General features: G+C 42.2%; 1 protein-coding gene across 5 annotated transcripts; it reads left to right on the forward strand.

Moving 5' to 3' along the window:
• Positions 1-406: 406 nt before the first annotated feature.
• nr1h5 (nuclear receptor subfamily 1, group H, member 5) lies at positions 407-25816 on the forward strand. 5 transcript variants are annotated; one of them, XM_085343778.1, is made up of 12 exons: positions 415-469; positions 3551-3751; positions 9309-9405; positions 16365-16766; positions 16847-16987; positions 17120-17244; positions 20113-20211; positions 20290-20386; positions 23644-23760; positions 23854-23943; positions 24110-24223; positions 24327-25816. In XM_085343778.1, the coding sequence occupies exons 3-12, from the start codon at positions 9309-9311 to the stop codon at positions 24527-24529; spliced, it is 1485 nt and encodes a 494-aa protein (XP_085199904.1). In that variant the 5' UTR covers positions 415-469; positions 3551-3751; the 3' UTR covers positions 24530-25816. The 5 variants fall into 5 exon arrangements, with proteins under 5 accessions (XP_085199901.1, XP_085199903.1, XP_085199904.1 ...); XM_085343775.1 differs by lacking the exon at positions 3551-3751 and having other exon boundaries at positions 407-469; XM_085343777.1 differs by lacking the exon at positions 3551-3751 and having other exon boundaries at positions 411-469; positions 9268-9405.
• The last annotated feature ends 26 nt before the right edge of the window (positions 25817-25842 follow it).

Raw genomic sequence — 25842 nt, forward strand, 5'->3', positions numbered from 1 at the left:
GGCTGTTTATAAACACGACATACTGGGAATTTCTTAATGAGACGATTCCAGTTCGTATGAGCAGGGGAGACGAGTGGGGAGGGAGCTTTGTGGCTTTTTGTTTCCAGTTCAAGTCCCGAGTGCAACCAAAAAAAAGGCCACTTATGGGAAATATTAAGCAAAGTTAGTTTTTTTTCATCTGTCACACTACAATAACTAAAACATTAGGTTTAAATTGAAACGTTGCCCCTTTTTAAAAATGCATTTATTTATCCTGGTGTTCCTCGAAGAAAAAAATAAAGCTTATGAATCCTGCTTGACACTAAAGATCTTTGATCAGCATGTGCAGAAAAAACATCTCACGTGAAAGGTTCTGTTTACTCTGTGTGTGAGGGAGAGAGAGGCTGGGCTGCTGTCAACATTACAAATGGGAAAAGCTGGACAAAGTGACAGGACGGTGAAACAGTTGGCACAGCAGGAAAACTCAGTGGTGAGTCCCCAACCTCTAACTATCTGCAAAAGTAACCAAACTAAACCCTAACAAAGAGCTTCCCAACTACAGCAGTGTTTTCATGTAGCAAATCTAGATTTCATACCTCATTGTTTCATTAGAGCCAATATGGATTTTGTGGGTTCGTGTAAAAGAGGAAACTTGAACAATGAAATAAGTGATCAAATGTGGATGCTGTCGTGCACTAAATTGTCTTTTGGATCTTGTAAAAATCTGGAAACAAAAGGAAAAACATTTTTCCAAGTGTAGGGCTACGAGTTGCTGCAACAGATTATTGCTCATTGCCTGTATCCAGCAACTATATTTTAAAGTGCTGCATGAAAAGGTGAGCTATCATGTGCAATTCTAGCTGCATTTTTATTCTTGGGCTCTGCTAAAATGGTTTTGCATGCTTCACTATTAAGCTATTTACCTTAGTTAGCACCCGGGTGTACCCTCTCAGTTCATCCACTGTCTAAAACAAGACGTTTCAGCTCACTGCACTCTCCCTTTAAGCAGGTTTGGCAATAGGTTTGAGCAGTGGGCGAGGGGGGCCTCGTTTCTACTCTCACTGACGTCAGACAGAGTCAGGAGGGAAAAAACAACAATGTAAAGCGGACCATTTCGGGCAGTCTGTACCCCGATCTTTTGACTTTTATGGATACTGGCCTATTTTTTTTTTCTTTTTTTAAATAAAATTTTGTTTGTGGCTAGGATCGGCTCCATCACCCCCCGAAGAGAAGAAGAGGATGGATAGAAAACTTTGACTGTTTTAGTGGTTTTTTATTTCAGAGGTGGAACATAAGGAAAAATTATAATGGGGACCCCTAACCGGTTGAGGCAGATGGCTGCCCCTCCCTGACCCTTGTGTTTTTCCTTCCCACTGTCACCAAATGCTTGCTCAAATGGGGTCGTTTGACTTGACAATATAAAGCACCTTGAGGCGACTGCTGTTGGGAATTTTCGCCATAAAAAATTAAAAGTGAACTGAATTGAAAAATAATGCAAATAGAACACACTAGAGGACCAGCAGCTTTCACAGAGTAGAGAATACGGTTTCAAACAAATGCTCCGAGCAGACATAACTAATGTTTGACAATTTACATTCCTCCTTGTGATAGCTAAATCTCCCCCAGCCACTCTCACTTACATATGCTGAGGCGTAAGCTATGGACTTTACTCACAAAATCCAGAGGCCACTCTTGTATGAGTGTCAGCTTCCTGCGAGGATCAGTAAACAGTCCGGGCTGTTATCGAGCTGCAGCTACCAGCCAGCAGCTGTCTGATAGAGACGGGAGCCGATCGCACGGAGAGTACGTGCCGAACACGATTTATTATGTGCTGAATTTATCTCTGGGCTTATACTGTGTGAGTGATTCAGGACTAATGAGTTGTTGGTCTGGAGGGAACGCTGCGTTAATTGTAGTTTGCTGTGCTCGTGCTTATTTAGACATGCCAGACAACCGTTTACTCCCTTCTCATGTGGTTGGAGCCATGTTGCTGCACAAAATCCCCCCCAAAAAAGTTCACTCCAGAATCCAACTGAACTAACCACACTTGATGTGAATGTGACCTAAAACTCTTTCCCTCCTTACCCTGCCATTTTCCTATTTTCATTTTATTTTTTTATGATACTCCCGTGGGGGCCTGTGTTCAACAGTCTGACACCTCCAGAAGATCCATGGTGACATTTACACGCTCTCAGATATTGTCCCCATCATTTAGAGTCACTCTCAGTGCCGCTGCCTGCTCCCTGTTCCTCTTCCGTTCTTCAGGGGTCAGAGGGAGTCAGAGGGATGGTTTGTTATCATGGTTTTTATTTCGACATACACTAGCATGTTGAGATGCGACACACTGCCTTTGACAATGAAATAGCTGTAACTCACTTCTTCTCACGCCAGAATCCATCAGCAACCCACCACTGAGATGCTTTTTAGTTGTTTTAGTGCAAATTGCAAACTGGCTAAAAAGTATTTTGAAAAGGCAGAAAAAAACATCACTTACTCTCATTTCTTTAGCTGAATATATGAAAAGTAACAAAAGTGTTTGGAAACTGGCTAAGTGGAAGACAAAGGAAAAAGTGACAGGGCTGCATAAAATATTTACAGCAAGTGAACAGCATCTTAAAGTTGTGTCCTTAAGAAACAGGAAAGATCCGATACAGGACCTGAGATATGCATCTGGCCTTCAGTTGATCCATCCACTGTTCACTGAAGCCTCTACGGAAATGGTCTCAGTGGAAGGACAGCTGTCAAGAAGCCATTCGTAAGAACAGAAAACAAGGAGCAAAGGATGAAAGATGCCAAGTTACACAAGAACTGGACCAAAAATCAGCAGCAACATGTTTTATGTAGAAAAGAATTTTAAAATTGATGCACCGTACATATCAACTGGAAAGAAGCTGATTGGCAACAACTTTATTTTTCATTATGAGGGTGATTGCAAAGACACTGCCAATGCAGTAAAAGCATCCTCCACAGCAGTGTTCCACTGTAGATAGAAAAACACTGTGAAACGCTGTCCCGATGCATGCTCAATCATCCAGGTAAAGAAATCCCAAAAAGTTGATTCTGGTCAGAGAGATGGCAAACATTTGGTACTTAGGTACAAGAACAGATACTACTGTTAAAAAATACTCCAGTAATAGTCTACTTCTCTACTCAAATTTAAAAAAAAAAAGTACAGTGAAATATACTTAAAGTAAGAAAGTGAAAATAGCTCTTTGAAGGACGTTTCTATTTTTGTCCAGAGCTAACTGAACCTTGTGCTATATTACCTAATGATAAAATAAAATCAGCAGATGGGAATACAAACTTTAGTATAGTATTTTATTATTCTGATTATACTTAGCTTGAATCTAAAGAAAAATGAAAATGAAAAACAATCTCTTTATTTTCTGTTGCCTACATTGCATAGAGTGAGTTTGCCTCTAAACGGGAAAATGTGCACAGTCAGGGGCTAAAGTAGGATGGAGCAGGTGGGGAAATCCTAAAATGGGTTGCAATGGCTCAGCGTGGGGAAAAGAATGACAACGCAAAAATAATTTCTATTGAGAACTCAGTAGATTTTATTAATGTGCAGGCTGTGATCAGCTGACCTGCTGCTCTGTGTGGATGTACACAACTGAATTCAAGAAGATGTCAGCAGATGGCCATGAGTTGTCCTTTATGTCGATCCTCTACACCAGGGGTGTCGAACTCCAGGCCTCGAGGGCGTCAACACACCTGAATCAATGATCAGTTCATTACCAGCCTCTGGAGAACTTCAAGACATGTTGAGGAGGTAATTTAGCCATTTACATCAGCTGTGTTGGTTCAAGGACACATCTAAAACCTGCAGGACACCTGTGCTCTACACTGACAGTATTCGGTTTATGCTGTCTTTTTTGTTCTTAAAGAAACAGTGTGTTCTTTATTTTAGCAGACATTCATGTTCCCTCCATTCATCATCATGAATGGATGGAACGGTGACTTTGAAGGACAAAACAACCGAACTAGAATGAGAAAAGGAAAAAGTGGAAAAGCGAAGCTCGGAGATGCAGCATAGGATCAATGGAATGGCGAAAAACAACTCAGAGCTCATTAAGGGGATTATGTTGAACTTCAGCAACTTGAAGCACGAAAACACTGAAATGCAGGCGCAAAAGCAACAACAAGAGAAAATACATGAAGACCTGCAGCATACGCTTCAAGAAATCCAGAGAAGAAATGAGCAGTTGGAAGGCATGCTTCCCCACCTGCTGTAGCCTTGTGTTACGTCCCTCTGCAGCCCCTAATCATCTCAATGTGTTCAGCTGGTGCTAATTGGCCACACCTAGTCAGGTGTGGATAAAAGCATACCTGAGGCTCACTTGTCTTTGCCTTGGTGGCACTAGCTATTTTAGCCAACCTGGTATTCCATTTTAAGATAAAACCTCTTCTCACTAACAATCTGGGCCCGTATCCCTAAAGATTCTGAGAATCCTCTCAGAGAGCTCCTAACTTAACCTAAAAATTCCTTGCCAGGAGTTTTAGCTTAGAAGTGATTCCAGAACATTTTCAGTGAACTCTGAGCAAGGAATGGATGGAAAATCCTATCTTAGTGAGGAGGTGTGGTTGACCCCGTTGCTAGGTATGAGTCATCATTTCAAAAGCCGTGATTGGTTGATCCTACAAGTTTGATGGAAATGAGCTTTTGGTGATAATGAGCAAAGGATGTACCCTCAAATCAATAAACATATTATATACTCTAATCTTATGCTGACTGTAATTGTAAATAATATTTCACATTCAAGAAAATATCTGGAAAATGAATAGTAATCTGTAGGGGTTATAGCCTAACATTAGAATCTAAAATATGTGAAAACTTAAACTCATTACACCCTGTTCAAATAATGATTCGTGTCTTATTTGCTCATATTAATATCCTAGCTGGCATATTTTGTACTTTCACTCCCATATGGACCCCGTTGAAAACAAGATGGCCTATCTCAAGAGGTTGTCCTTAATGAAGTAGAAATCACAACGTTACAAGTCCAGTGTGGTCTTAACGAGGGTAACACGGCTCAGCTTTTAGCAATGTCTGTGATTGCAGACCCAAGTCATCACTGCTGCATTGTTGCATTTTCCCGGTTGCCAAATACCTCGGGGTTGTGATTACTTTCGTCTCCGGTGTAATAGCGTTGTGGCGTCGAGTTGGTGAAGTAATTGCATCTCTAAGGAGATCCACCACAAACATGATTCCTGCACGATCCAATCTGTAGCATCTCAATAATTCCCTGTCATCCAGTGTTTGCAGGACATCTCTCCTGCCTCTTCTGTTGGCCATTTTGTGCAGCTGCTTAGCGGAACTCCTAAGCCACTAAAAGTCCTCTTCCCTGCTCTTAGCAGATCTCGCCTTAGGAGCCCTTTTAAGCGTTAGGAATCTTGAGGAATAGCTTTTATATTAACTGGGATTGTCGTGTCACTTTTAGGGGAAATTCTAAGAAAACGTCATGACTCTGAGAATTTTCTTAGAATTTGGCCGCTAGGAGCCACTTTTCGCACAAAGATTCTTTAGGGATACGGGCCCTGGTGTTCGTCTCCTTTTTTATGTTGCGGCCTTTGAGCCAGGTCGTAACACCTTCTTCCTCCACCTCTGTTCCATCTTAATTTTCACCTCTCCTCTGCCCTCTTTCTCCCCTCTCTCCCTTCCTCACCCCCCTACCAGTCCCAGCGGTTGACTGCCGCCTCCTGAGCCTGGTTCTGCAGGTTTTTGCCCGTTTAAAGGCAGTTCTTCCTTCCCACTGGTGCTTGCTCAGAGGGGATTGCTGGGGTTTTCTCTGCCCTGTCTCTTTCCTCCTTTCTATCTATTCCTTCTTTTCCCCCTTCTACCTGTCCTTTAATCACTTCTTTACAACTCCCCCCCACCTTTGATTTCCTCCATCATCTCCTGACCTTGTGTTCACTTTTGAGAACACATGGTAGAGAGATGGGGGTGGAACAATAAACACAATTGGCTACATTTGACGTGTCAGATCAATGTCTTCATTCAAGAATAATTCATCTTAATGATAAAAAAAGAAACGGGTAATAGTGTGTTTTTGTGTATAATATGCATGCTATACTTGTTGTATCCAAATCCCTGAAGGAAAAAGAATAAGACAAATAAAAAAATAAAACGAAAATATATTTCTTTTTTTTCCCCCAGGTCAGTTTTGGTTTTAATTCCTGAATTGTATCGACTACCAGTTAGCCCGTATTAGTTCCTTTCAGGTTAATCTAAGTTCCTTTTACTTCTAACTCTCTGATCGATGTAAGCCCACTCAGTTCCAAAGTAATGAGACTTTTGCACAGCACTGCATGTATGACATCAAGATATAATTGAAGCCCATTGACCCTGGGAGTTGTCTGGCTTTTTAATGGATAGTTTTAACACCATGTGCAAGTTACATCGGTTGCAGACATTCATGTTCCCTCCATGATTCATCGTCTCCACCTTTTAGTTTATACATTTCTTCTGTATACAGCCGAAACCCTGCAAAACAATCCTCATCGGCATCATGTAAACTTTGATTCTAAACAGCGATTGGTGACACGATATTCACACTGTGAAGTACATTTTCAGAGAACAGCTAGCATGGTCACAGAACTACCTTTTGCGCTCTGTGTAAGTCTGATTTTTAAATGAACCAAAATAACAATATTGATTAAATCACACTGGATTTAATTTGGAACAATGCCGATAAAAGTCATATACATTAACAACAACACAAGGAAATTTAAGGAAGAAAAATAGAAAGTGTGAAAAAAGTGTCCACAGACTCACTAGACATCAACGTGCACTCTTCTACTGCAAGATGTTTGTGGCTTTTCATGATGTCCATTTCAAATCTCTCAGACTTTGACTGAGTCATTCCACCGAGGATTTGCTAACGTGCGTAGGTTCAGGTATGGCTCTTCAACTGGCCTTTTTCTTTTTTTGCGCTCTCTACTGTGATATGGGATTCATAGATGAGGCTACCTAGTCCTTGAGAAGAGGTACAACAAAACCACAGTGTAACATTTCAACCACCAAGTTTCACAGCTGGTATCAGGTTCTTTTCCTGAAAAGCTGGTTTGCTCGGATCATCATTTTCATAGGAAAAGCCTTTGGCCAAGCATGGTCAGATTTGTGTAGCCTCTGTTTCTTGCACTTTGATAGCAGCAGGGGGTTGAGTTACCCGGAGATCCTGTTATGAAATTTGGTGCCTTATAGATTTTTCTTTTCACAAAGTACACATGCAAATCTTTTACATAAATTGTGGATTTTTTTTTTCAAGTACTAGTATGAATTCTAGGATATTTTGACAGTTTTTAAAATCCATTACCAGCCTCATAGGCATTCACAAACTTTACTCTGAAGCCCTTGTAGAGCTCTTTAGATCCTGGTTGAATGACACCAGACCCTGGATATCAGAGAGTTAAAAAACAAGACTTCCTGTAAGCAAGAGCGAATCACTGACACGTGTATTTATGTGAGTAAACACTTCTCCAACAGCTTTAAACAGCTACTTGCTTGTTTAAATCTATCGGAAAAAGTCAATTTGAATGTAATTATTACTGTTAGTTTTTAGAAACATCTCCCGGTAGTTTTATTTCTAGAGTCTTTCCCTTCTTTCTCTTCCTACCTTCCCAGGTTTGTTCTGTGTTTTGTGGCTGTCTTTGAATTTCTTGATGATACTTCTCTCTCCAGTTCTTGACACTTTGGAAATGCTTGGGTAACTTTGTATATCCATCTCCTGCTCTGTGAGCAACAGCGATTCTTTTTCTCAAGTCTAAAGCGATTTCTTTCGTTTTTGGCACTTGATTTCTCAAGCGACGGCTCAAGCACTCGCTGAAGTTATTATACTGTGTGTAAATTAGAAGATAACCCTCAGTTTTAATTTGATTTTACAAACTTTGAGCATCACAGCGTTATAACACATTGCACAGCAGCGGTTTGTGCAATGGCTCGGTATAAAGGTCAGTTTTTTTATTGATCCTGGTCATTTTTGTTTCTAAACAAAAATCTCCAGGCTGCTTTCTAAAGAAAACTAATATGCTTAGAAATGCTCCAATGAAAATCCCTTGCCCTGTTGAAACACACTTTGACCCCCTGGAAAGTTTTGTGACAAATCTCACAGCGGGTTAATCGGTTTGTCCTTATTTATAGTTAATCAGGGTAAGTCAGAGTTTTCAAAAGTGTGACACATCTTTTGTTTTATGTACTTTTTCTTTAGGCCTTAGTTTGTACTTTTCCACAGTGTTGTGACCACATATGTATCAATTTACCCTTTATACATCCACTTACAAAAAAACCACACTGTGTAGCCAGCAGCTACATTCCTGTTTCATTTGTCAGTGAGACTGATCGTGATTGCACCAGTGAAGGCTACAGTTTCATTGAGAATGATTGGCTCTCCCTTAGCCCTCTGCTGTGCATAAGTCAGTCCTGATTCCCATAATGAGCCAGCGAAAGAGATGATAGGCGGGTGGGAGGACACTATTAATCCTCAGTAAGCATGTTGCGTGTCAACCGGCCCTGCTTGGAGATTTACAGGCCTGTAATGGGGGTCACTCTTCCGTCTTCTCCGGGTGGTGCAGGCCTCGACTTCTTTTGCTCTGCCCTGGTCTGGTTAACTATTTGTGGGGAGGCGGAGGACCCCGAGAGCCTTAAATCTAATCTGTTGTCCAATATTAACCACAGCACAAACAGAACAGTGGTAAACAAAAGGAAGAGTAAACACACTCCCCAAGGCCTTTAGGACAAATATGGACAGTTACGTTCACAGCGCACAGTTAGGTACAACTTAAATAAAAGAAGCAAGGTTTGTTTATTCTGAAGGGAAACTTTAAGGAAGATTTCTTTTATTTGAAACGTGAGATTAATGGAAAATGTTTCTTTCGCCCAGTCCAGCTGTTGCACTCTTGTTACACAAACCTCAACATGCAAGGAATAAAGCCATCATCTTTCCCCAGCGTTTTCTGATCTATGACGTCCCAGTCAGGTCCAGCTGTTTGGACACACAGTCCCATCCCTGTCCCTCCTCGGTGTCCCCCCACTTTCCCTTTTGTCTATCCCCCTGGGATGTGTAATCCCTCCTCCAGCACATCATCCACCACCGACCAAGAGGATCAGCTGCACTGCTGCTCTCTGCTTTTTAAAAATAGGCTGGGATATCAGCTAAGAGACCTGGACGCATCCTGGGGATTGAGGAATGTCTCCACACTTCCCAGAGCCTTGATATCTGCGAGAATTCTCTGAGTAATTGTCTCTGTGTGTTTCTGGGTGTATGTGTGTGTGTGTGTGTATGAAGATAGATCCTGTATTACTAGTTAAAGAGAGAGGATTTTCTGTCCAGATGAGAGAGTGGACCGAGCTGGAGATGAGCTTCACTGCAGGGGGGTTTCTCAGCACCTCAGATGGTTACTGCTCCGCTGAGCAGCTCCAGTACTACGGTGAGTCCACAGTCATGCTCGTGCTCCTGCTTCTTTCTCTTTGGTGTCTTCATCTACTTTTACTTCTGTTTTCTCTCCAGCTTCTCTTAAAAGAACCACGAAATTGAAATATTAAACACTGCCTGATGGGATTTTTGATTCTTATTCTAAGCTAAATCTCATTCGTGGGGCATTAATATATCTAAATTGACACTGGAAAAAGGAAAAACTGACTTTAAGCATTTAATACCTTATGCAACTTGAATGTGTGCAGACATTTGCTTTACAAAAAACTCTCTAAATGATCAGTCAGTGCTACTGTAAAGAGCTCAATGGGAGACATCGTTTTTCAGAGCCAGTCTCCATATCAACCTGTAATCCACAGAATAAATGGGATTATTTCTTCAGGAGAAAGCAGTTACTATGGACACTGTTCACAGGATTTTCTTCTCACCTGAGCAGATGAAATCCAAACAAAGTACAAAATTTAGTGCGACAAGTATTAAGAAAGAAAATGTGGTTTCTGCTGTCACTTCTGCTCTAACCAAATCCCCCTTTGTATAAATTTCCATTTGTACTTTGAGAGGTTCTGAACTTCCTTGAAGGTTTTGGACACTTTAGCATTTTTCAATCTGCTGATCTAAACCTCGCTGGCTTGAAATGAACATTTAAATCAAAGAGAGAGCAGAATTTCACAATTTCTAGGCAGCAAAATGAGCATCCATGCTGCATAAGACACTCGAGACTTGATGACTCTTCTGCTGCTTTATTATGTCTACAGATTTGACACTGTGTACTGGTCACACAGATTGACATTAAGTAAGTGGGTCATAAATAGCTTATATTGTTACACGCTGATATACGACTGCCTTCTGTGTGCAGTGCAGCCTCATTCACTCTGACAGCTGATGAATGAACGCTAAGCCTTTATTTACGGCGTTTGAGAACTCAGTGACATGGAAAAAACAGTTCTTGAGGGGGATCAGCCGGCTCACCGCGTTCGCGACATGCAGAGAGGCTGAGCGTGCATCGGAGGATCTATTTATACTGACATGTATCATCAACAAAGTCTCCCTGTTGTCTCCCCTCCTGCCCTTTGGAGAAGAAGGAGGAGAAAGGGAGGAGGAGGGGGAGCTGCGGGAGGTGCTTTGCTGGTGTTGTTTGGCTCCCTAGCGTGCGTGGGATGGAAGGGAGGCTGAGGAGTGTTTAGACAGCGTTCAAATGGTTTACAAACACTGCAAACAGCAGCTCAGTCACACAGTGAGAAAGCAAGGACCACCCCCCCACCAACTCCCCAGTTCCCCCTCCACCCCCCACCAAGCCAACCCATCGCCTAGTCGGGTAAAGACAGGAAACATCTGCAGGGAGAATGAAAGCGAGGAGGGGAAATTAAGCACAGAGAAGAGTTCATTAGTAGGCTTTCAGCTGATCAGAGCAGGGACATTAGTCCACTAAATGTGAGCTGCAGCAGCTCTCAACATGTTCTGTCATTTATCATCAAACACGCTTGTAATTTAGGCTCAGAACTCCTCGGGATGCTTTTGAGGAAGCCTCAGTCACAACTGATGATTGATGACACGCATGGGGTCTCTGAGGAGAAACTGACCACACGCAGGGTGGCGTTTTTATGTTGCTTATTTTTGAGGTTACTAAAAGAGAGAGTTGGGAATAGGAATGGATTTCACATAACCATGATATAACTATTCAGATTTGTCTATTTGCCAAAGATATAAGTTGAATTACTTCCTGAAACAAAGGTAGCTCTAACAATTTTATGTGTGATGATCAATTTACTCAAAATGGGAAGTCAACTCTGAAAATGTGACTCAAGTGGAGTCGCCAGCATGGTTGGGACTGCTCGGTTGTTATCTGACACGCACAGAAAAGGCTCTCATTCATGCGGCTCTACAGTCACTCTCTGTTTCCTTTCATCCTGTCTTTGTTCTAAACTAACTTAATCTGTTGCTCACTCCATGCATTGTGAAAGGGTTTAACACTTGTCAAACCACACTGAGTGTTAAAAGGCAGGATATGGCGACCTTTGCTGCTTTGATTTATTTATTTATTTTTTGAATATTGTCTCCTGGAAATTCCTCTTTATGTGCATGTGCTACAGCACCACTGCAGGATGCCCGATTTTCTGTCAGAGCTCGAAGACGTACCTCACTCTCTGCACAGTACTGTGCAAGTCTCAAGCCATTCTTCATTTGTTTATATTTTGGTCAGAAAAGGGGAAGAAAACATTTGCAGACACATTTAAATACAGTATGTAATGCAGTATATAAGGCAAAAATAGAGTTTGTACAATTTTGCGTACCTCTAAAGTTAATATTTAGTATGATCATCTTTTGTTCTTTGATGCAGCCTGAACTCTCTTAGGCAGCTTTCTTTAAGTAGACGTCAGTAATAGTTCTCCAAGCTTCTTTGGGGACGTTCAAAGTGCTTTGTTGGATGTTAGCTGCCTTTTGTTCTGTTCTCTGTTAAGGTGATTCCCACACTGCTTCAATAATAGAGATGTCCGGACTTTGGGGACACCGTGACTTATAATGTCCCATTTTATGTTTAAAAAAAAAATCCCCAATATGCATTTACTTGATTTGGACGAAAGTCTGACGATCATTTTTGCTTTCATAATTCCATTCATTTTGAGAAGATATCCAACACAACTGGCTGAAATGCCACCCCAAACCATGACCCAGCCTCCACCATGTTTCACAGATGGCTGTACATACTCACTGTTGTACCTCCCTTCTGACCTCTGAGGTATACTCTTTTTTTTTCTGCTCCACTTGGCCAGTTCCATATTTTTAAGGGCACCCTGCATGCATCATGCCATAATATGCTACTTTTTCAGCTAACAGCTCTTTGGGAATCACCTTGTTGGACAGTTATTGTAGATTTTGTAGATTTTTGTGAAAGGCTGCTCTTAAAAATCGGTTATTTGCTAAATTGTCTGTTATGTGTAGAAACAAGTCTGGTTCATTCCTTGAGGAAGGTGCTTTTTTATGCTTGAATGGTTTATAAGTCAGTGTATTTGGCTTTGCAATTGAAGAAAAAACAATGCAGTTACTGGACTGAAAATGAGTGAAAAAGCAGCCAATATCCAAAGCACTTTGAAAGACTTAGAAAGCCTTTAGAGCTATTGGCTAAGGCCACTTTAATACAATTACAAGCAAAATGTAGAGAAATGAGGTGTGGCTCAAGACTTCTGCACAGTACTGTATATAGTGATACACATTTTACTACTATATACTGTATACACATGTCTGTGAAGGTTCTCAGTCATCTAGGTCATCGTAGTCTAAGGAGCTTGGAAAGAAAAGCGTCTGGACTTCTTTAAGTTGCTTGAAGACGTTTCACCTCTCATCCGAGAAGCTTCTTCAGACGCCTTAACGCCCACTCACATCCTGGGCCTTCTGACCTCAGGAAATCACATGATAGGGTGGGGCTAGGTTTCACAATGAGTTCACCCAAAACTTTGGCTGAATGTGACCTACACCTGTTTTCACACCTTGGCTCACGTGATTAGGTAGAGGATCATTAGGGGGGTCCATTGTCCCTCTTAGGGGGACACTCCCACAGGGCTCTTCACTATTTGATCTTAGAACTGAAGAAGCTTCTCAGATGAGAGGTAAAATGGTCTTCAAGCAACTTAAAGAAGTCCAGACGCTTTTCTTTCCAAGCTCCTTAGACTACGATGACCTGGATGACTGAGAACCTTCACAGACATATGTTCATATAGTAGTAAAATTACTATATATACATATACTCATTTTACTATCATGTGTACATATACACGGTTTACACACATTAAAATCAATGAACTAGTCCTTCCTAATCTTCATCCAACATGTTTTAGCCCGAAAGTTCCCATTTCCTGAAACTCCTGAAGGTTGGGTGGGCTCTCTGTTTAATCAGTGCATAACAGATCCCACAGCAGTCCCAGTCGAACAGTCCAGCTGTACTTTAAGAGGCTGCCAGTGGTCACACATGTTTTCTCAGTGGAGTCAGTGCTTGCAAAACACAAGCAGCTGACCCACACTCTGACATGTTTTAGGTCATCCCAACAACGAACTGAATGAATGATGGACTAAATGAAGAATCCAGAAAAAGGGGATAAAAAAATAAAAGAAAAATAATAATAAAAAGAAAAATCCTAAATGGCACTGGGAGTTCTCAGCTGCATCCTGTTTCAGCAGTCTGAACAAGTTCACAGGGTCTCACTCTCAGCTTTTTATTGTATCCCATAAGAGCCATTAAAGCAGTCACGACTCACGTAAATTCACATTCCTCTGAACGCTTTTTGACTTCGACCAGCGTCACAGAGTTTCCTTAAACGTTCATTCATGTTTCAGTCACGCTAGTGTAATCACTTATTCCCTGTAGGTTAGATGCTGTATGTGTGTGAAAGATTTACAATACTGACAAGATTTTCAATTTGGAAAGAATATTTGCTACACCTAAAGTCATAAATCTTACACCATGGCACTTGAGCGCTATTTAAGTGGATCACAGCCTGATGTAATCATAACAATATCCTACATACAGTCAGGAGGCTGTAGTGACATAAGGAGATGCTAGGGATGGTCCAATGTGGTGACGCAGGAAGGAAAGAAGAAGAAGAAGGAAAAAAAATGATGGAGTGTTATGAATTGTGAGGACAGGTTGCAGCACAGGTGTGTGATACTATAAGATTACCTTAAGCATGATCCTGTATTTCACTTAAAACCAGCTGTTTGTCTCTCATAATTTTATCATCGTGACTCCAGATAAAAGTTCATTTGCTCCTGGTTAAAGATAGCGATCTTTAAAATGGGTGATCTATGTTAGCTCAGTTTGTATAACGCCAATTCCAAAAAAGTTAGAAATCAATAAAAATGGAATGCAATCCTTTGAAAATCTCATAAACTGTTATTCTATTTACAGTAGAACACAGAAAACATATTCAAAGTTTAAACTGAGAAAAATAACCATTTTAGGGAAAATATGATCTCATTTTGAAAATGATGGCAGCAACATGTGTCAGTGGGATTGGGTCAACAAAAGTATGTGGTAGGGCTGTGCCATATGACCAAAATTTCATATCCCGATATAAGAATTGTATCGTCCCGATAACGATATAAATCACAAAAATGTAACATTTTCTGTAAATTCTGTGAATCTTGGGCAGCTCGTCTTGAGTCGAGTGTTTTAACCGATGCATGAAACGATACATTTTTAGACATAAGTTGTAACAGCCGCCGTTTTCTTTGTGAGTATTTATTACACGGCGTGTAATAAATACAGGAAAAGCCTGTTCTAACGTTTGAGTCTAAGGTTTATTTTTTAGCACCTGGTGGCTCTTTTTTAATTCTCATCCGTAAATAATCTGCTCTTTCACGTGATTCAGTTTATTTTGAAAAGTCACAACAGGATCTTGAGCTTTAATGTGAAAAGTTTATGTGGAACATAAACAAGCGGACACGCGATGGTGTTACCGTGGTTGTTGCTAACCAAAACGCATAAAACCAAATGCATAAAAACCGGCGTGGTTATATTAAATATAAGAGAAAGAGAGAACTTTAATAAATTAATGTAGGCACTACAGTGACCATCAATACGATGAAAAAATATTGCCGTAAAGAGTTTAATTTGCGACACCACGAAACAAAAGATAGCGTAAAATGAAACGATAGACGTTTTTATATCGTCATCCGATATATATCGTTATATCGAACAGCCCTAGTATGTGGTACTAAAATGAAACGGCTGGAGGCTAATTTGGTTAACTGGCAACAAGTCAGTAACATGACTGCGTATAAAACGTGAATCTCAGAGTGGGAGAGTTGTACAAAAAACTGCATCTATAAATCTATATGTACCAGCAACATAAAACTGGTAAAAACTCTGAATATCTAATCATCTTCAGTACATGTTATCATCAAAGGATTCACAGAATTTGGAGAAATCTCTGAGCACAAGGGACAGTCAGCGTTGGGTGGTTATGGTCTTCGGCCATAACAGGCGCAATGCCTGTGAAGAAAACTTACTGTGCCATCCACAAATGGAGGTTAAAGCTCTGTGATGCGAAGCAGAAGCAACATGTGAACGGGATTCAGAGAGTCTGCCGTCTTCTTTGGGTTGAAGCTCGTTTAAAGTGAACTGAGGCAAAGAGCAAAACTCCTTTTCTGGAAATTTGCATAATGAAAAAAAAAACACAACAACATAGGCGTAAATGAGGCTCTGTCCCAACTTGTTTTAAGACGTGTTGGTGCCATTCAAAAAGATTTTATTCTTTTCTTTACTTTTGATGTTTTCTGTGTTCTGCTGTGAATACAACAGTAGTGTATGAGTTTTGCAGATCAATGCATTCTGTTTTTATCTCCATTTTACACAGTGTCCAACTTTTATTGGATTTGGGATTCTTACAAAAGGTTCAGTGATTTGTCACAGCTGCTGAGCACTGCAGCTTTTAGCAAATGCTACTCCAACTGGAATAAATGGTTCATCTCCTGGTGGATAATTCTTTAACTGTGGATTAATAGAGGTTTTACTCCAGTGACCATTTCCATTAAATGTCATGTTTTATACTTGAATCGTTTCTCACAGTTTAGCACAACCAAGGGAATGAAAATCTGAATACAAATTTTGTATGTATGGAGACAGGGTGGGTTTAAACTGCAAGGCCACATCAAAAAGTCAGCTGTCCGAGTAATGTATTTCAAGGAAACCTCATTGTGTTCATTTCAAGCTCCATATTTCCGTTATTGGACTCTATTAGAGAAGCTTTGAATCACACTTGCCTTATACTTACTTATACTGTCTGAAACAAGCCACCCTTCCTCCAGTCAGCTTTCTTCTAACTGGCCAACCTTGACAAACAGAAAGCAGAGCTGCTCTGTTCACACGTGGACCTATGACTTATGTGATCCTACATCAGTGTCATCTCTCATCAACATACAGAGCCAGTTAAAACTTTTGACCCTGGACTTTGATTTCAGATATGCTGGCTGACCCCCTGGGCTATCCCCTGCAGGACCCTGACCTCCAGCTCCTCCCATACAGCCAACAACAGTATAGTCCTGCCAACCTGCCCTTCTCCCACTATGGTTCTCCACCCTCCTCTGCCCCCTCTCCCTCCTCCTCCTCCTCTTCCTCTCAGCTCTGCAACCCACCATACCATTACAGCCCTCACTGCCTGGAGGCCCCTTGCGATCCGAGCCCCGAGCCCCACTGTGGGGGCCTCTTTGCTCAGGGCCTCGGATCTGTAGGACTGCCAATGGGGCGGAGGTCCCGGATGGGCTCGGGTGGAAAGAGCAGAGGTCAGGATGAGCTGTGTGTGGTGTGTGGTGATAAAGCATCAGGATACCACTACAATGCTCTTACCTGCGAGGGATGCAAAGGTATTTATTTGATTGCTTTCTGATCTTCATATTTTTCTACTTCTTAGCATCAGCGCGTCATGTTTTACCTTTCGCTACAGGATTCTTCAGACGCAGTGTCACCAAGAAAGCTGTGTATCACTGTAAGAGTGGCGGTAGCTGTGAGATGGATATGTACATGAGGAGGAAGTGTCAAGACTGCCGTCTGAGGAAGTGCCGAGCTGTGGGAATGCTGGCTGAATGTAAGGCTCAAATACAAGAAACTGATTGACTGAGGTTGTAATGTAATCAGAGAAATGATTAGTGAGATTCCAAAAAACAAATATGTCACTTTGTGGTTGTGCAGAAAATAATACTTTTTACCCTCTCTTCAGGTCTGTTGACTGAGGTGCAGTGCCAATCCAAACGCCTGAGGAAAGGAGGTAAAAGCAGAGGGCAAGAGGAAGAGGAGAACACAGACACCAGGAGAGTCAGCTCTACCAGCAGGCTACCCGGACAGGTGCGGCACACCTGTGCTCGATTGGATACTTTCCTAACTTCAGAGTTCGAGGTTCAAGATTATTGTGCCACATGGGCTAAACAAATTCAGCATAGCAGCAAGAGTTCACATAAAACACAATATACAGGAACAACTTTAACAGCACCAATATGGGTGAATTATACAAATGATTACATGGTATGCTAATTCATAAGGAAATGAAAGTGCCAGAGTAGTGCACAGTGATAATAAAGTTTATTTAAAGCCTGGAAGGAAAGCTGGCAAAATCTTAATAGACTTATCAGTATAACTGTCTCCTGATTAAGGCACTAGCTCAGACTCCAACTACAGCATTTTGTTAAACCCATGAATTGCAGAGTAGGTGCTCTTATGCTCGTTGGAAAATGTCTTAAATGCTGTTTAAGTGCCCAAGAACAAAACAGACCAAATTAAAAACATAATTTAGATCTGTAAGGAGACTTGTTCTAGGAATATATTGCTCGATTAAGGCTTATAGAAGCATCAAATTGCCTTGAAATTGCATGCTGCCAGTGGTAAACAAAACAAAACAAAGAACAACCTAAAATTGCTCCTAAGAATCTATAATTCTTACTTTTGCTCACCAGGCACAGTCTCTAAATCTATAGTATGTCTTGCTATCTGCATCCTGAGATCTGAGGGATCACCCAGGAAGGGTGACACTATTCTCCCCAGCTATTCTAACCTCCTGCATGTAGTACAAGACCTGAAAACCCAGAATTAAACCATAAGTTAATTTTGCTAAGGCTCAGATTGTGTAGTGGTGCAATCCTTCGGTGTCCTTCTATGCTAACTCAACTTTCTATGCCATTAGCTCTCCTGAGGACCTGCTAGCCTTTTTTTTTTCTGCCTGTCCCGTTTGTCCTTTAGCCATCAGAATTATTGTCTGAAGGCCAAGAAAAATACCCAATGGATTTACTTTACCAAGTGGATCATCACGGCCTTGCCGTATTGGTCCATTTGATCGACTTTTGTTATTATTATTATTTATTTTATTTCATTTTATTTTCAGTTGTTACACATGGGACAGACATGGGGGATAGGAAAAGGAGAAAGAAAGAAAGAGAGGGAAGGAAAGAAAAACAGAGGGGAAGAGGGAGTGTGAGAAAGGGCACTTAAAAAGAAAAAATCTCCTGGATCACCTGTTGAGAGAAGAAAAAAGAAAAAAAAAGGCCCATAGAAAATAGGTCTTCCCTGGATCCGGCATCAAGCTGGCACTTCTGATTGACCGGTGTCATGGCAGGGTGTATGTCAACCAGATGTGGGCCAGGTCTGGCAATGATGGCACTATTTATGTTTCTATTTTCCTATTTTAGTTAGAAGACCCAAATGCCATGTTGCAATACTATACTGCTATGGTAGCTAATGTTTCAAATGCATGTTTGACAGGTTTGTGAGTGTACACTTTATCCAAAACCTAGTGACGGTTTACTCATCTTTGCCAGTGGGTGGCTGTAGCTCAGGAGGTAGAGCAGGCCACCTGCTGATCGGAAGGTTAGTGGTCCCTCCATCCCTGGCTCCTCCAGTCTGCATGTCAAGAGTGTGAATGTGAATGTGTATGAATGTAGTTAGGATGCACTCAGTTTAGAGAAAGTGTGTGATTGGGTGAAGCAGCCACGGAGCAGAAGCCAGAGGGGGCTGCAGTGATGTGCCTGCGGGCTCTGCCGGCACCCAGCTGCGCCAGAGTTAACCGAGCCACAGGCCCAGATGCCAGAGGCCTGAGGGCCCCCAACCCCCTGGAAGGGGCTCCCAGGGCACCAGACCCCGCCAAGGAGCCAATGGGAGTGAACCGGTTGCTATTTACAAAAAGGCCATCCAGCCTTTTTGTAAATAACAAAAAGGTTGCTCTGATTCCTGTTGAACATCTTACTGGCTGTTCTGACAAGACTTCCAAGTCCACCTGATGTTTTTAAAGCTTCTGAAACAAGCAGCAATGCAAAATGGTCATGTGAAACTAAAAAAAGAGGCACTGTCTCAGTGAAATAAACCTGCTCAGATTTCACTATGCTTAGTGGAAAAAGATGATTTGCTGGACCTTTTCAGTAAAGCATTAACATGGTGCTCATTAACAAAGCATAATTTTGGGGGGACTAGTGCTGGATTTTTTGGTATTGGTAACACTTTATAATACAGCCAGCGACTAAGGGTGCAGTTCCCTGAGAGTTAAAATGTTCTTCTTTCTTGTGAAAACTTGAATTGTTACCTCCTCATTCTGATGTATCTACTGGGAAGCATTTGTAGATACACATTGTTACATTGTAATTTCAGGTAAAACACATTGAAACGCTCCTGAATTCTTTGGTAATTACACCCTTAGTCACAGGCCACATTATAAAGTGCTGCCTTTATATTTAGGTGACTTAAAACATGATCCTCAAATTCAACCACCACCAGCCCAGCAGCTGCCGAAGGCCTTCTAATGAACGAATCATAGCAAACTGTTGCCATGGCAACTGCTGGTGTTCAAGCATCAGCCTGATGGTCAGTCGCACCACTTTGGTTCATACTGAAATAGTATATATAGGATATAATAAATATAATCGCATTTACTTGTATTTATTCGGTTATTTAGTCAATGATTTCTGGTTGCATTGCTATTTCAATATTTTTTTCAAACCCAGAAAGGCTGAAATATCACAGACTCTTCCTCTGCTGCCACCAGGAGGTTCAAACAGGCATTAGACGGACTGAAATAAAACGTGTTCCAGCTATTCACACAGCTCTCAGTATCAGCTTTAAAAGTCTTAGGCTCCCCTCATTATTAATCTAAACCGTGTCTAGTCTCTCACTCTGTAATCATGAGTGCTTCTTTGCAAATCTGTGTGCTGTGCTCATTTCCATCTGCACCAGGCTTTGTCTGCCAGTTTAACCCGAGAACAGAAATACATCGTGGACAGGATGGTGGAGGCCCATAGGCTCTACAGAGGTCAGGACAGTAACAATTTTAGGGTAGGTTCCAGTCCAGAAACATACAGTGCAAAAATAGTTTTCTTGTTCTCATCTTGCTTTTGTTGTGTGTGCCTTCAGGCATTTGAGTGGCTGTGTCCAGAAGAAGTGGAAGGCCTGTCTGATGTAGTATCACCCCGCCTACAAAGGCTGCTGCAGTTTGCCAGGACAGTGCCAGGTGAGATGAAAGAGGGAAGGTTTCAGCTTTATAATGTATTTGCTTGAAAAAGAAGCAGGATAAGAGGATCAGAGGGGAGATGTTCTCCCATTCAAATGAGACAAAAAAAATACAAGCTTCAAGAAAGTTTCCAGAATCTTATTACCTACAGTCTCTTCTCAGTCCTCAAAATTGAATCAGTATGTTTCTGCTGGCACAAGAGATACTGGTTGAAGAAATCTCTGCTTTCTCTTGAATATAATAGAAGTAAATGAAACTTTCCTGCTGGTGCTTTGCAGCAGTATGGCTTTCCAGAAATCATGATCCAGTTTCTTAAAAAAATAAATAAATAAAAATCCATAGAGCTTATTGTTAGTGGTTTCGTGTTGGATCTATTTTCTTTATACTATCTACATCCGCCAACCAAACGAAACCCATAGCGCGCTAATCTCACAGCTCAGTTGAAAGAAGGATGGGGATTATTGTTTGCATCTACATGCTTGCTCCACGACCTAATTGCATCTCATATAGGCTCTATAAAAACACCCCATGAGTCCTCAAATACCTGTGGAAGCTGATGAAGGTAGTGTGGCAGAAAGGAGTTATTCCAAAGGCTTGGCGAAGAGCAGGAGGTATTCTGATCCCTAAGGAGAAGAACTCCTCATCCATCAGCCAATTTCGCCAGATCAGCCTGCTGAACGTAGAGGGAAAGATCTTCTTCAGTGTCTTTGCCCCAAAAATATCTACTTTCCTGCAAAGAAACAACTACATTGACACATCAGTGCAGAAGCTGCATTTTTTCCCCTCTGGCATTTATCATGGCAATGGAGCTGGTCATGCGGGCATCTCAGTGGGTAGTGGGAGGTGAGACACTCATGAGTGGCCTTTGTCTTCCTCCCATTAGAGCCTACATGGATGACATGACCATCATTACAACAACAAAACCATGTACTAGGCGATTGCTACAGAAGCTCCAGGGAAACAGCCGAGCAATTCTATATCAGTGGAGAACAAATTCCAACCATCCTAGAGAAGCCCATAAAGAGCCTGGGACGGTAGTATAACGCAGACCTCAATGATACGTGGCAACTAGAACAACTAAGGCAGAACTTGGCTAATGACCTCAAGCGGATTAACAACACTGCACTCCCAGGGAAACTGAAGCTCTGAACCCAGTTTGGGTTATTACCCAGACTACTGTGGCTCTTGACAATGTACGAGGTCTCACTCAATCATGCCAATCGACTAGAGAGGCTAGTGAGCTTCTACGTTAAGAAGTGGCTCGGACTTCCCAAATGCCTAAGCAGCGTTGGACTCTACGCGACGGGATACTGTCATTGCCTATGCCTAGTCTGATAGAGGAGTTAAAATGTGCAAAAGTGAGGCTTATGATGTCACTCACGGACTCCCGGGACCCAATAGTGAGAAGCACTGCTCCCACTAGCGAAGGGGAGGAAGTGGACCCCAGCCACATCTGTGCTACAGGCCAAATCTGCTCTTCAGCATCGTGACGTGGAGGGTCATGTCCAACAGGGCAGAGGAGGATTTGGACTTAGAGCAGTAACACCTCGGTGGCAACAGGCATCTGTAACCGAACATCAAAAAATGGTGGTGGAAGAGGTGCGCCGACAGGAGGAAACAGCCAGACATGCCACAGCCGTAGCGCTGGCCAAGCAGGGTCGCTGGATGAATTGGTAGAGTGTGGAAAAGAGGAAACTCTCATGGAGTGAATTCTGGGGAATGGAGTCTAATAGACTAAGTTTCATCATCCGATATGATGTGTTACCTTCCCCAATAAATCTGCAGCTGTGGTTTGGAAAGGACCCATCCTGATCCCTGTGTACAGTCCCAGCCACACTGAAGTACATCTTGGTTGGTTCTAGGACTAGCCTTACTCAGGGCAGACACATGGAGACACAACCAGGTCCTCAGGTGTCTAGCCGAGAAAGTTGAGTGCAAAAGAAAATCCATCAACGCTCAACCTTTAACGAACCAAGAGGAGTGTCAGCTGTCATCAACATTTGTCCGGGAGCCAAGTCGAGGACAAGCCCCTCAACCCCGGACCTGGGCCCACTAAAGGTTGCCACGGATTGGCAGATGCAAGTGGACTTGGATCAGAGGCTAATTTTTCCCACAGAGATCGTAACAACTACTCTGCGACCAGACCTCGTCCTTTGGTCGAACTCCCAAAAACTTGCGTACGTCATTGAGCTGACGGTACCATGGGAGGAAGCAATTGAGGAAGCATTTGAGCGTAAGAAGCTGCAGTATGCCAACTTGAGGCAGAGGACAGAGGCTGGAAGATCAAGATGCGTCAGTGGAAGTGGGGTGCAGGGGCTTTGTTGCCAGTACAACAGCAAAACTACTTAGAGAGATTGGGATCAGAGGACAGGCGCAACAGCAGGTTATAAGAGAACTAGCTAACACTGCTGAGAGGACCAGTCACTGGCTATGGTTAAAAAGAGCTGACATCACTTGGGCAGCTAAGGCAGTCAGCTAACCGCGAGAGAAAATAAAATATTCCGCTCTTCTCCCCTCTGCTCTTCTTCCCTTTTCTGGGAGGCAGTGGGGAGGTAGAGCGTACAGGCGGGAAGGTGTGGGAAGCCAGATCGGGCGCCCCCCTTCCGGCTCTCCTCTCTGCTCTCTCCTATCTTGTCCCTTTTGTCTTACTTCTCTCTATCACCTTTTCTATCCCTTTGAAGAAGTTAGGCTCCATAAATAATACTTACCTAAAGAGGTAAGTATTATTTCTCAGTTGCAGTGAATAGATAGGAGAAAATAAACTGTAGAAAACTAAACAGAAGAAAGAAGAAGAGAAATAACAATTTAGCATAAACCAGTGACACACTCCGGGGCCTGATCAACCCTGGCAGGGCCTCCTTGGATGAGGGTGTCTAGTGATAATGGCTGAAACACCCGATGAATCCAAGGTCCACTACTGATGATGTGTCCCAAATCTTAATATGATAATCTAGATCAAATCTCTAATCCCAAAAAATGGCAGATTAGCTTGGGTAAAAGACTGAAAGTTGAGGCACACAACGATGTGTGCTGCTGGTAAAGTTTCTGGGCTGCCTTTCCTCATAACAGCCATCCCTCAAGATTCTCGCCATTTAAAGCAATGCATTATCAGGGACTACAACATCTAGTCCTTTTACTGAATTATTATAGCCAGTGTCTCCAGGGAGGAACTTTGATATCAGTTCAAAGTTATATAAAATGATTCTGTATTTAAAGAATTAAAACAACAATAGCAACAAAGAATTATCTTCTCACAGGTTTTGACCTCCTGGATTTCTCAGACCAGATTTCTCTGCTATCCATCTCTTCATTGGACGTCATGTTCCTGCTCTCTGCCCAGCAGTTTTCCCACAACCCAACAAGCCCCAGTCCAGGTGAAAAAACACCAGGAGAGAGGAAGATGATGAGACACAAGTAGATAACTGTATGAAATAACCATTCTTTCTTTTTTTCTCTCCATTAATCAGCACTGCAGCTTTTCAGTATGTCAACACACAGCTTTCTCAGAGACGTAGAATCAAAGGAAAACATCCACAGCAGGGGACTCATTGGTTCAGGTGGGTGCACACACACACACACACACACACACACACACACACACACACACACACACACACACACACAGAGAGAGAGATACACTCCTTAGTCTGACAAGCTGTGGAAAAATTGCTCAGACAATGAATGAATTAGATGTTTTTTTTCCACATTTGCTGGCGTGAACAGAGAGCAGTGAGGATCTCTTTGCACCAGTGCTCAACTTCTTCCACAGCATGGTTGCGCTGCGGGTGACGGAGGCTGAGTACACCTTACTTACAGCCACAGCGCTGCTCTGCTCAGGTCAGACCAGGAATAAAATCAGCTGTCAAGTTAAGAATTGGCAAAGCAAAGCTTCTGGGATGCTGTTGTAAAGCTGTCTCTGTCTTTCTGTCCCTGTCTGCAGACCGCGCATCCCTGCAGGCAGCCAGCTGTGTTGAGAAAATGCAGGAACTGATCCTGGACCTGCTGTCCAGGTTGTGCGGGGCCCAAGCTGGAGCAGCGCGAGGAGGAGCTCAGAGGTTTGGCCGCCTGCTGGGCAGACTGACGGAGCTGCGAACCCTCCGCCACAACTACCTCCTCCTGACAAGACAGCAGTCTGGACACTGACAGTGAAGATGTGCAAGAAATTCTGAAAATCTTCAGTCTTTTATGTCTTCACTTCAATTCAAAGACTTATTTGTACAAACACTGTCTTAGAATGGTTCTAATTGGGTATAAATGGGACAGTGTAGGAGACAGTTACTCAGCTGTCTTTGTTTTCTCCCCAGTCCTGAGTCATTTAGGAATTTTAGCCTCTATAACAGGACTGAGATGCACTTGTGAGCTGCTGCAGTTTGTTTCATCAAAGAAACTTTTATAGGTGTTTTTTTATATTTGTATACATTTAACATTCACACTTACAGTACTTTTCACTTTGCTGAACAATGTTAAAATAAAGCATAAAAGGAAAGCTGTAATGATAATGCAGTTGTAATGAACGTACACTCACTGGTCACTTTATTAGGCACACATTACTAGTACTAGGCTGCAACTTTCAGAACGGCCTTAATTTCTTGTATCAAAGATTTAGGAAGGTGCTGGAAACATTCCTCAGAGATTTCTTGTCTGTATTAACATGATAAGCAGCATACATGTAGATTTCTTATCTATAATTCCATGATGTGAATCTTCTGTTCCACCACATCCCAAAGGTGCCTTATTGGACTGAGATCTGGTGACTCTGGAGATTATTCGAGTACAGTGACCTCACTGTCATGTTGAGGAGAAAGGATGGATCCATGCTTTTGTGGGGTTTACACCAAATCAGAAGGGGTGCTTTTCAGGTCTTTTCTTAATTTTGGTGAGCCTGTGTAAATGGTAAATAAAATGGTCTGTATTTGTATAGCGCTTTACTTGGCCCTAAGGACCCCAAAGTGCTTTACACTATACACAATCATCCACCCATTCACACACACATCCACACACTGGTGATGGCAAGCTACAGTGTAGCCACAGCCGCCCTGGGGCGCACTGACAGAGGCGAGGCTGCCGGACACTGGCGCCACCGGGCGAGAACTGTAGCCTCTGTTTTCTGTACTTAACTGACACAAGTGGGACCAAGTATGGTCTTCTACTGCTGTACGGCTTCAAAGTTTGGCGTGTTGTGTGTTCAGAGATGCTCTTTTGCATATCAGGTCACTAGAAGTGGTTATCTGAGTAACTGCTGCCTTCTAATCAGCACGAAGCAATCTGACCCTTCTCCTCTGATTTATAGTTCTTTTGCAGAGAACTAGAGGATTTCTTTTTTTTGGAGGGCCATTCTTTGTAAACCCTAGAGATGGTTGAACTTCAGCAGGCTGCCATGTGATTGGTCAATGAGATAGTGTCAATAACAAGCAGTTGAACAGGTGTACATAACAATGAATGCTTTATCGATCAGT

This window comes from Diplotaxodon limnothrissa, linkage group LG20 (genome assembly GCF_057381915.1).
Source record: "Diplotaxodon limnothrissa isolate DT_005_m linkage group LG20, D_limnothrissa_male_GT1.1, whole genome shotgun sequence".
Lineage (NCBI taxonomy): Eukaryota > Metazoa > Chordata > Actinopteri > Cichliformes > Cichlidae > Diplotaxodon > Diplotaxodon limnothrissa.

Bases quoted from the DNA above. Each gene is read 5' to 3' on its own strand.
- nr1h5 (XM_085343774.1), top strand. From the start codon at position 9,240: ATGTGTGTGTGTGTGTGTATGAAGATAGATCCTGTATTACTAGTTAAA. The intron at 16,988-17,119 runs GTAAGGCTCAAA...CCCTCTCTTCAG, and splicing joins TGTGGGAATGCTGGCTGAAT to GTCTGTTGACTGAGGTGCAG. The intron at 20,387-23,643 runs GTGAGATGAAAG...ATCTTCTCACAG, and splicing joins GTTTGCCAGGACAGTGCCAG to GTTTTGACCTCCTGGATTTC.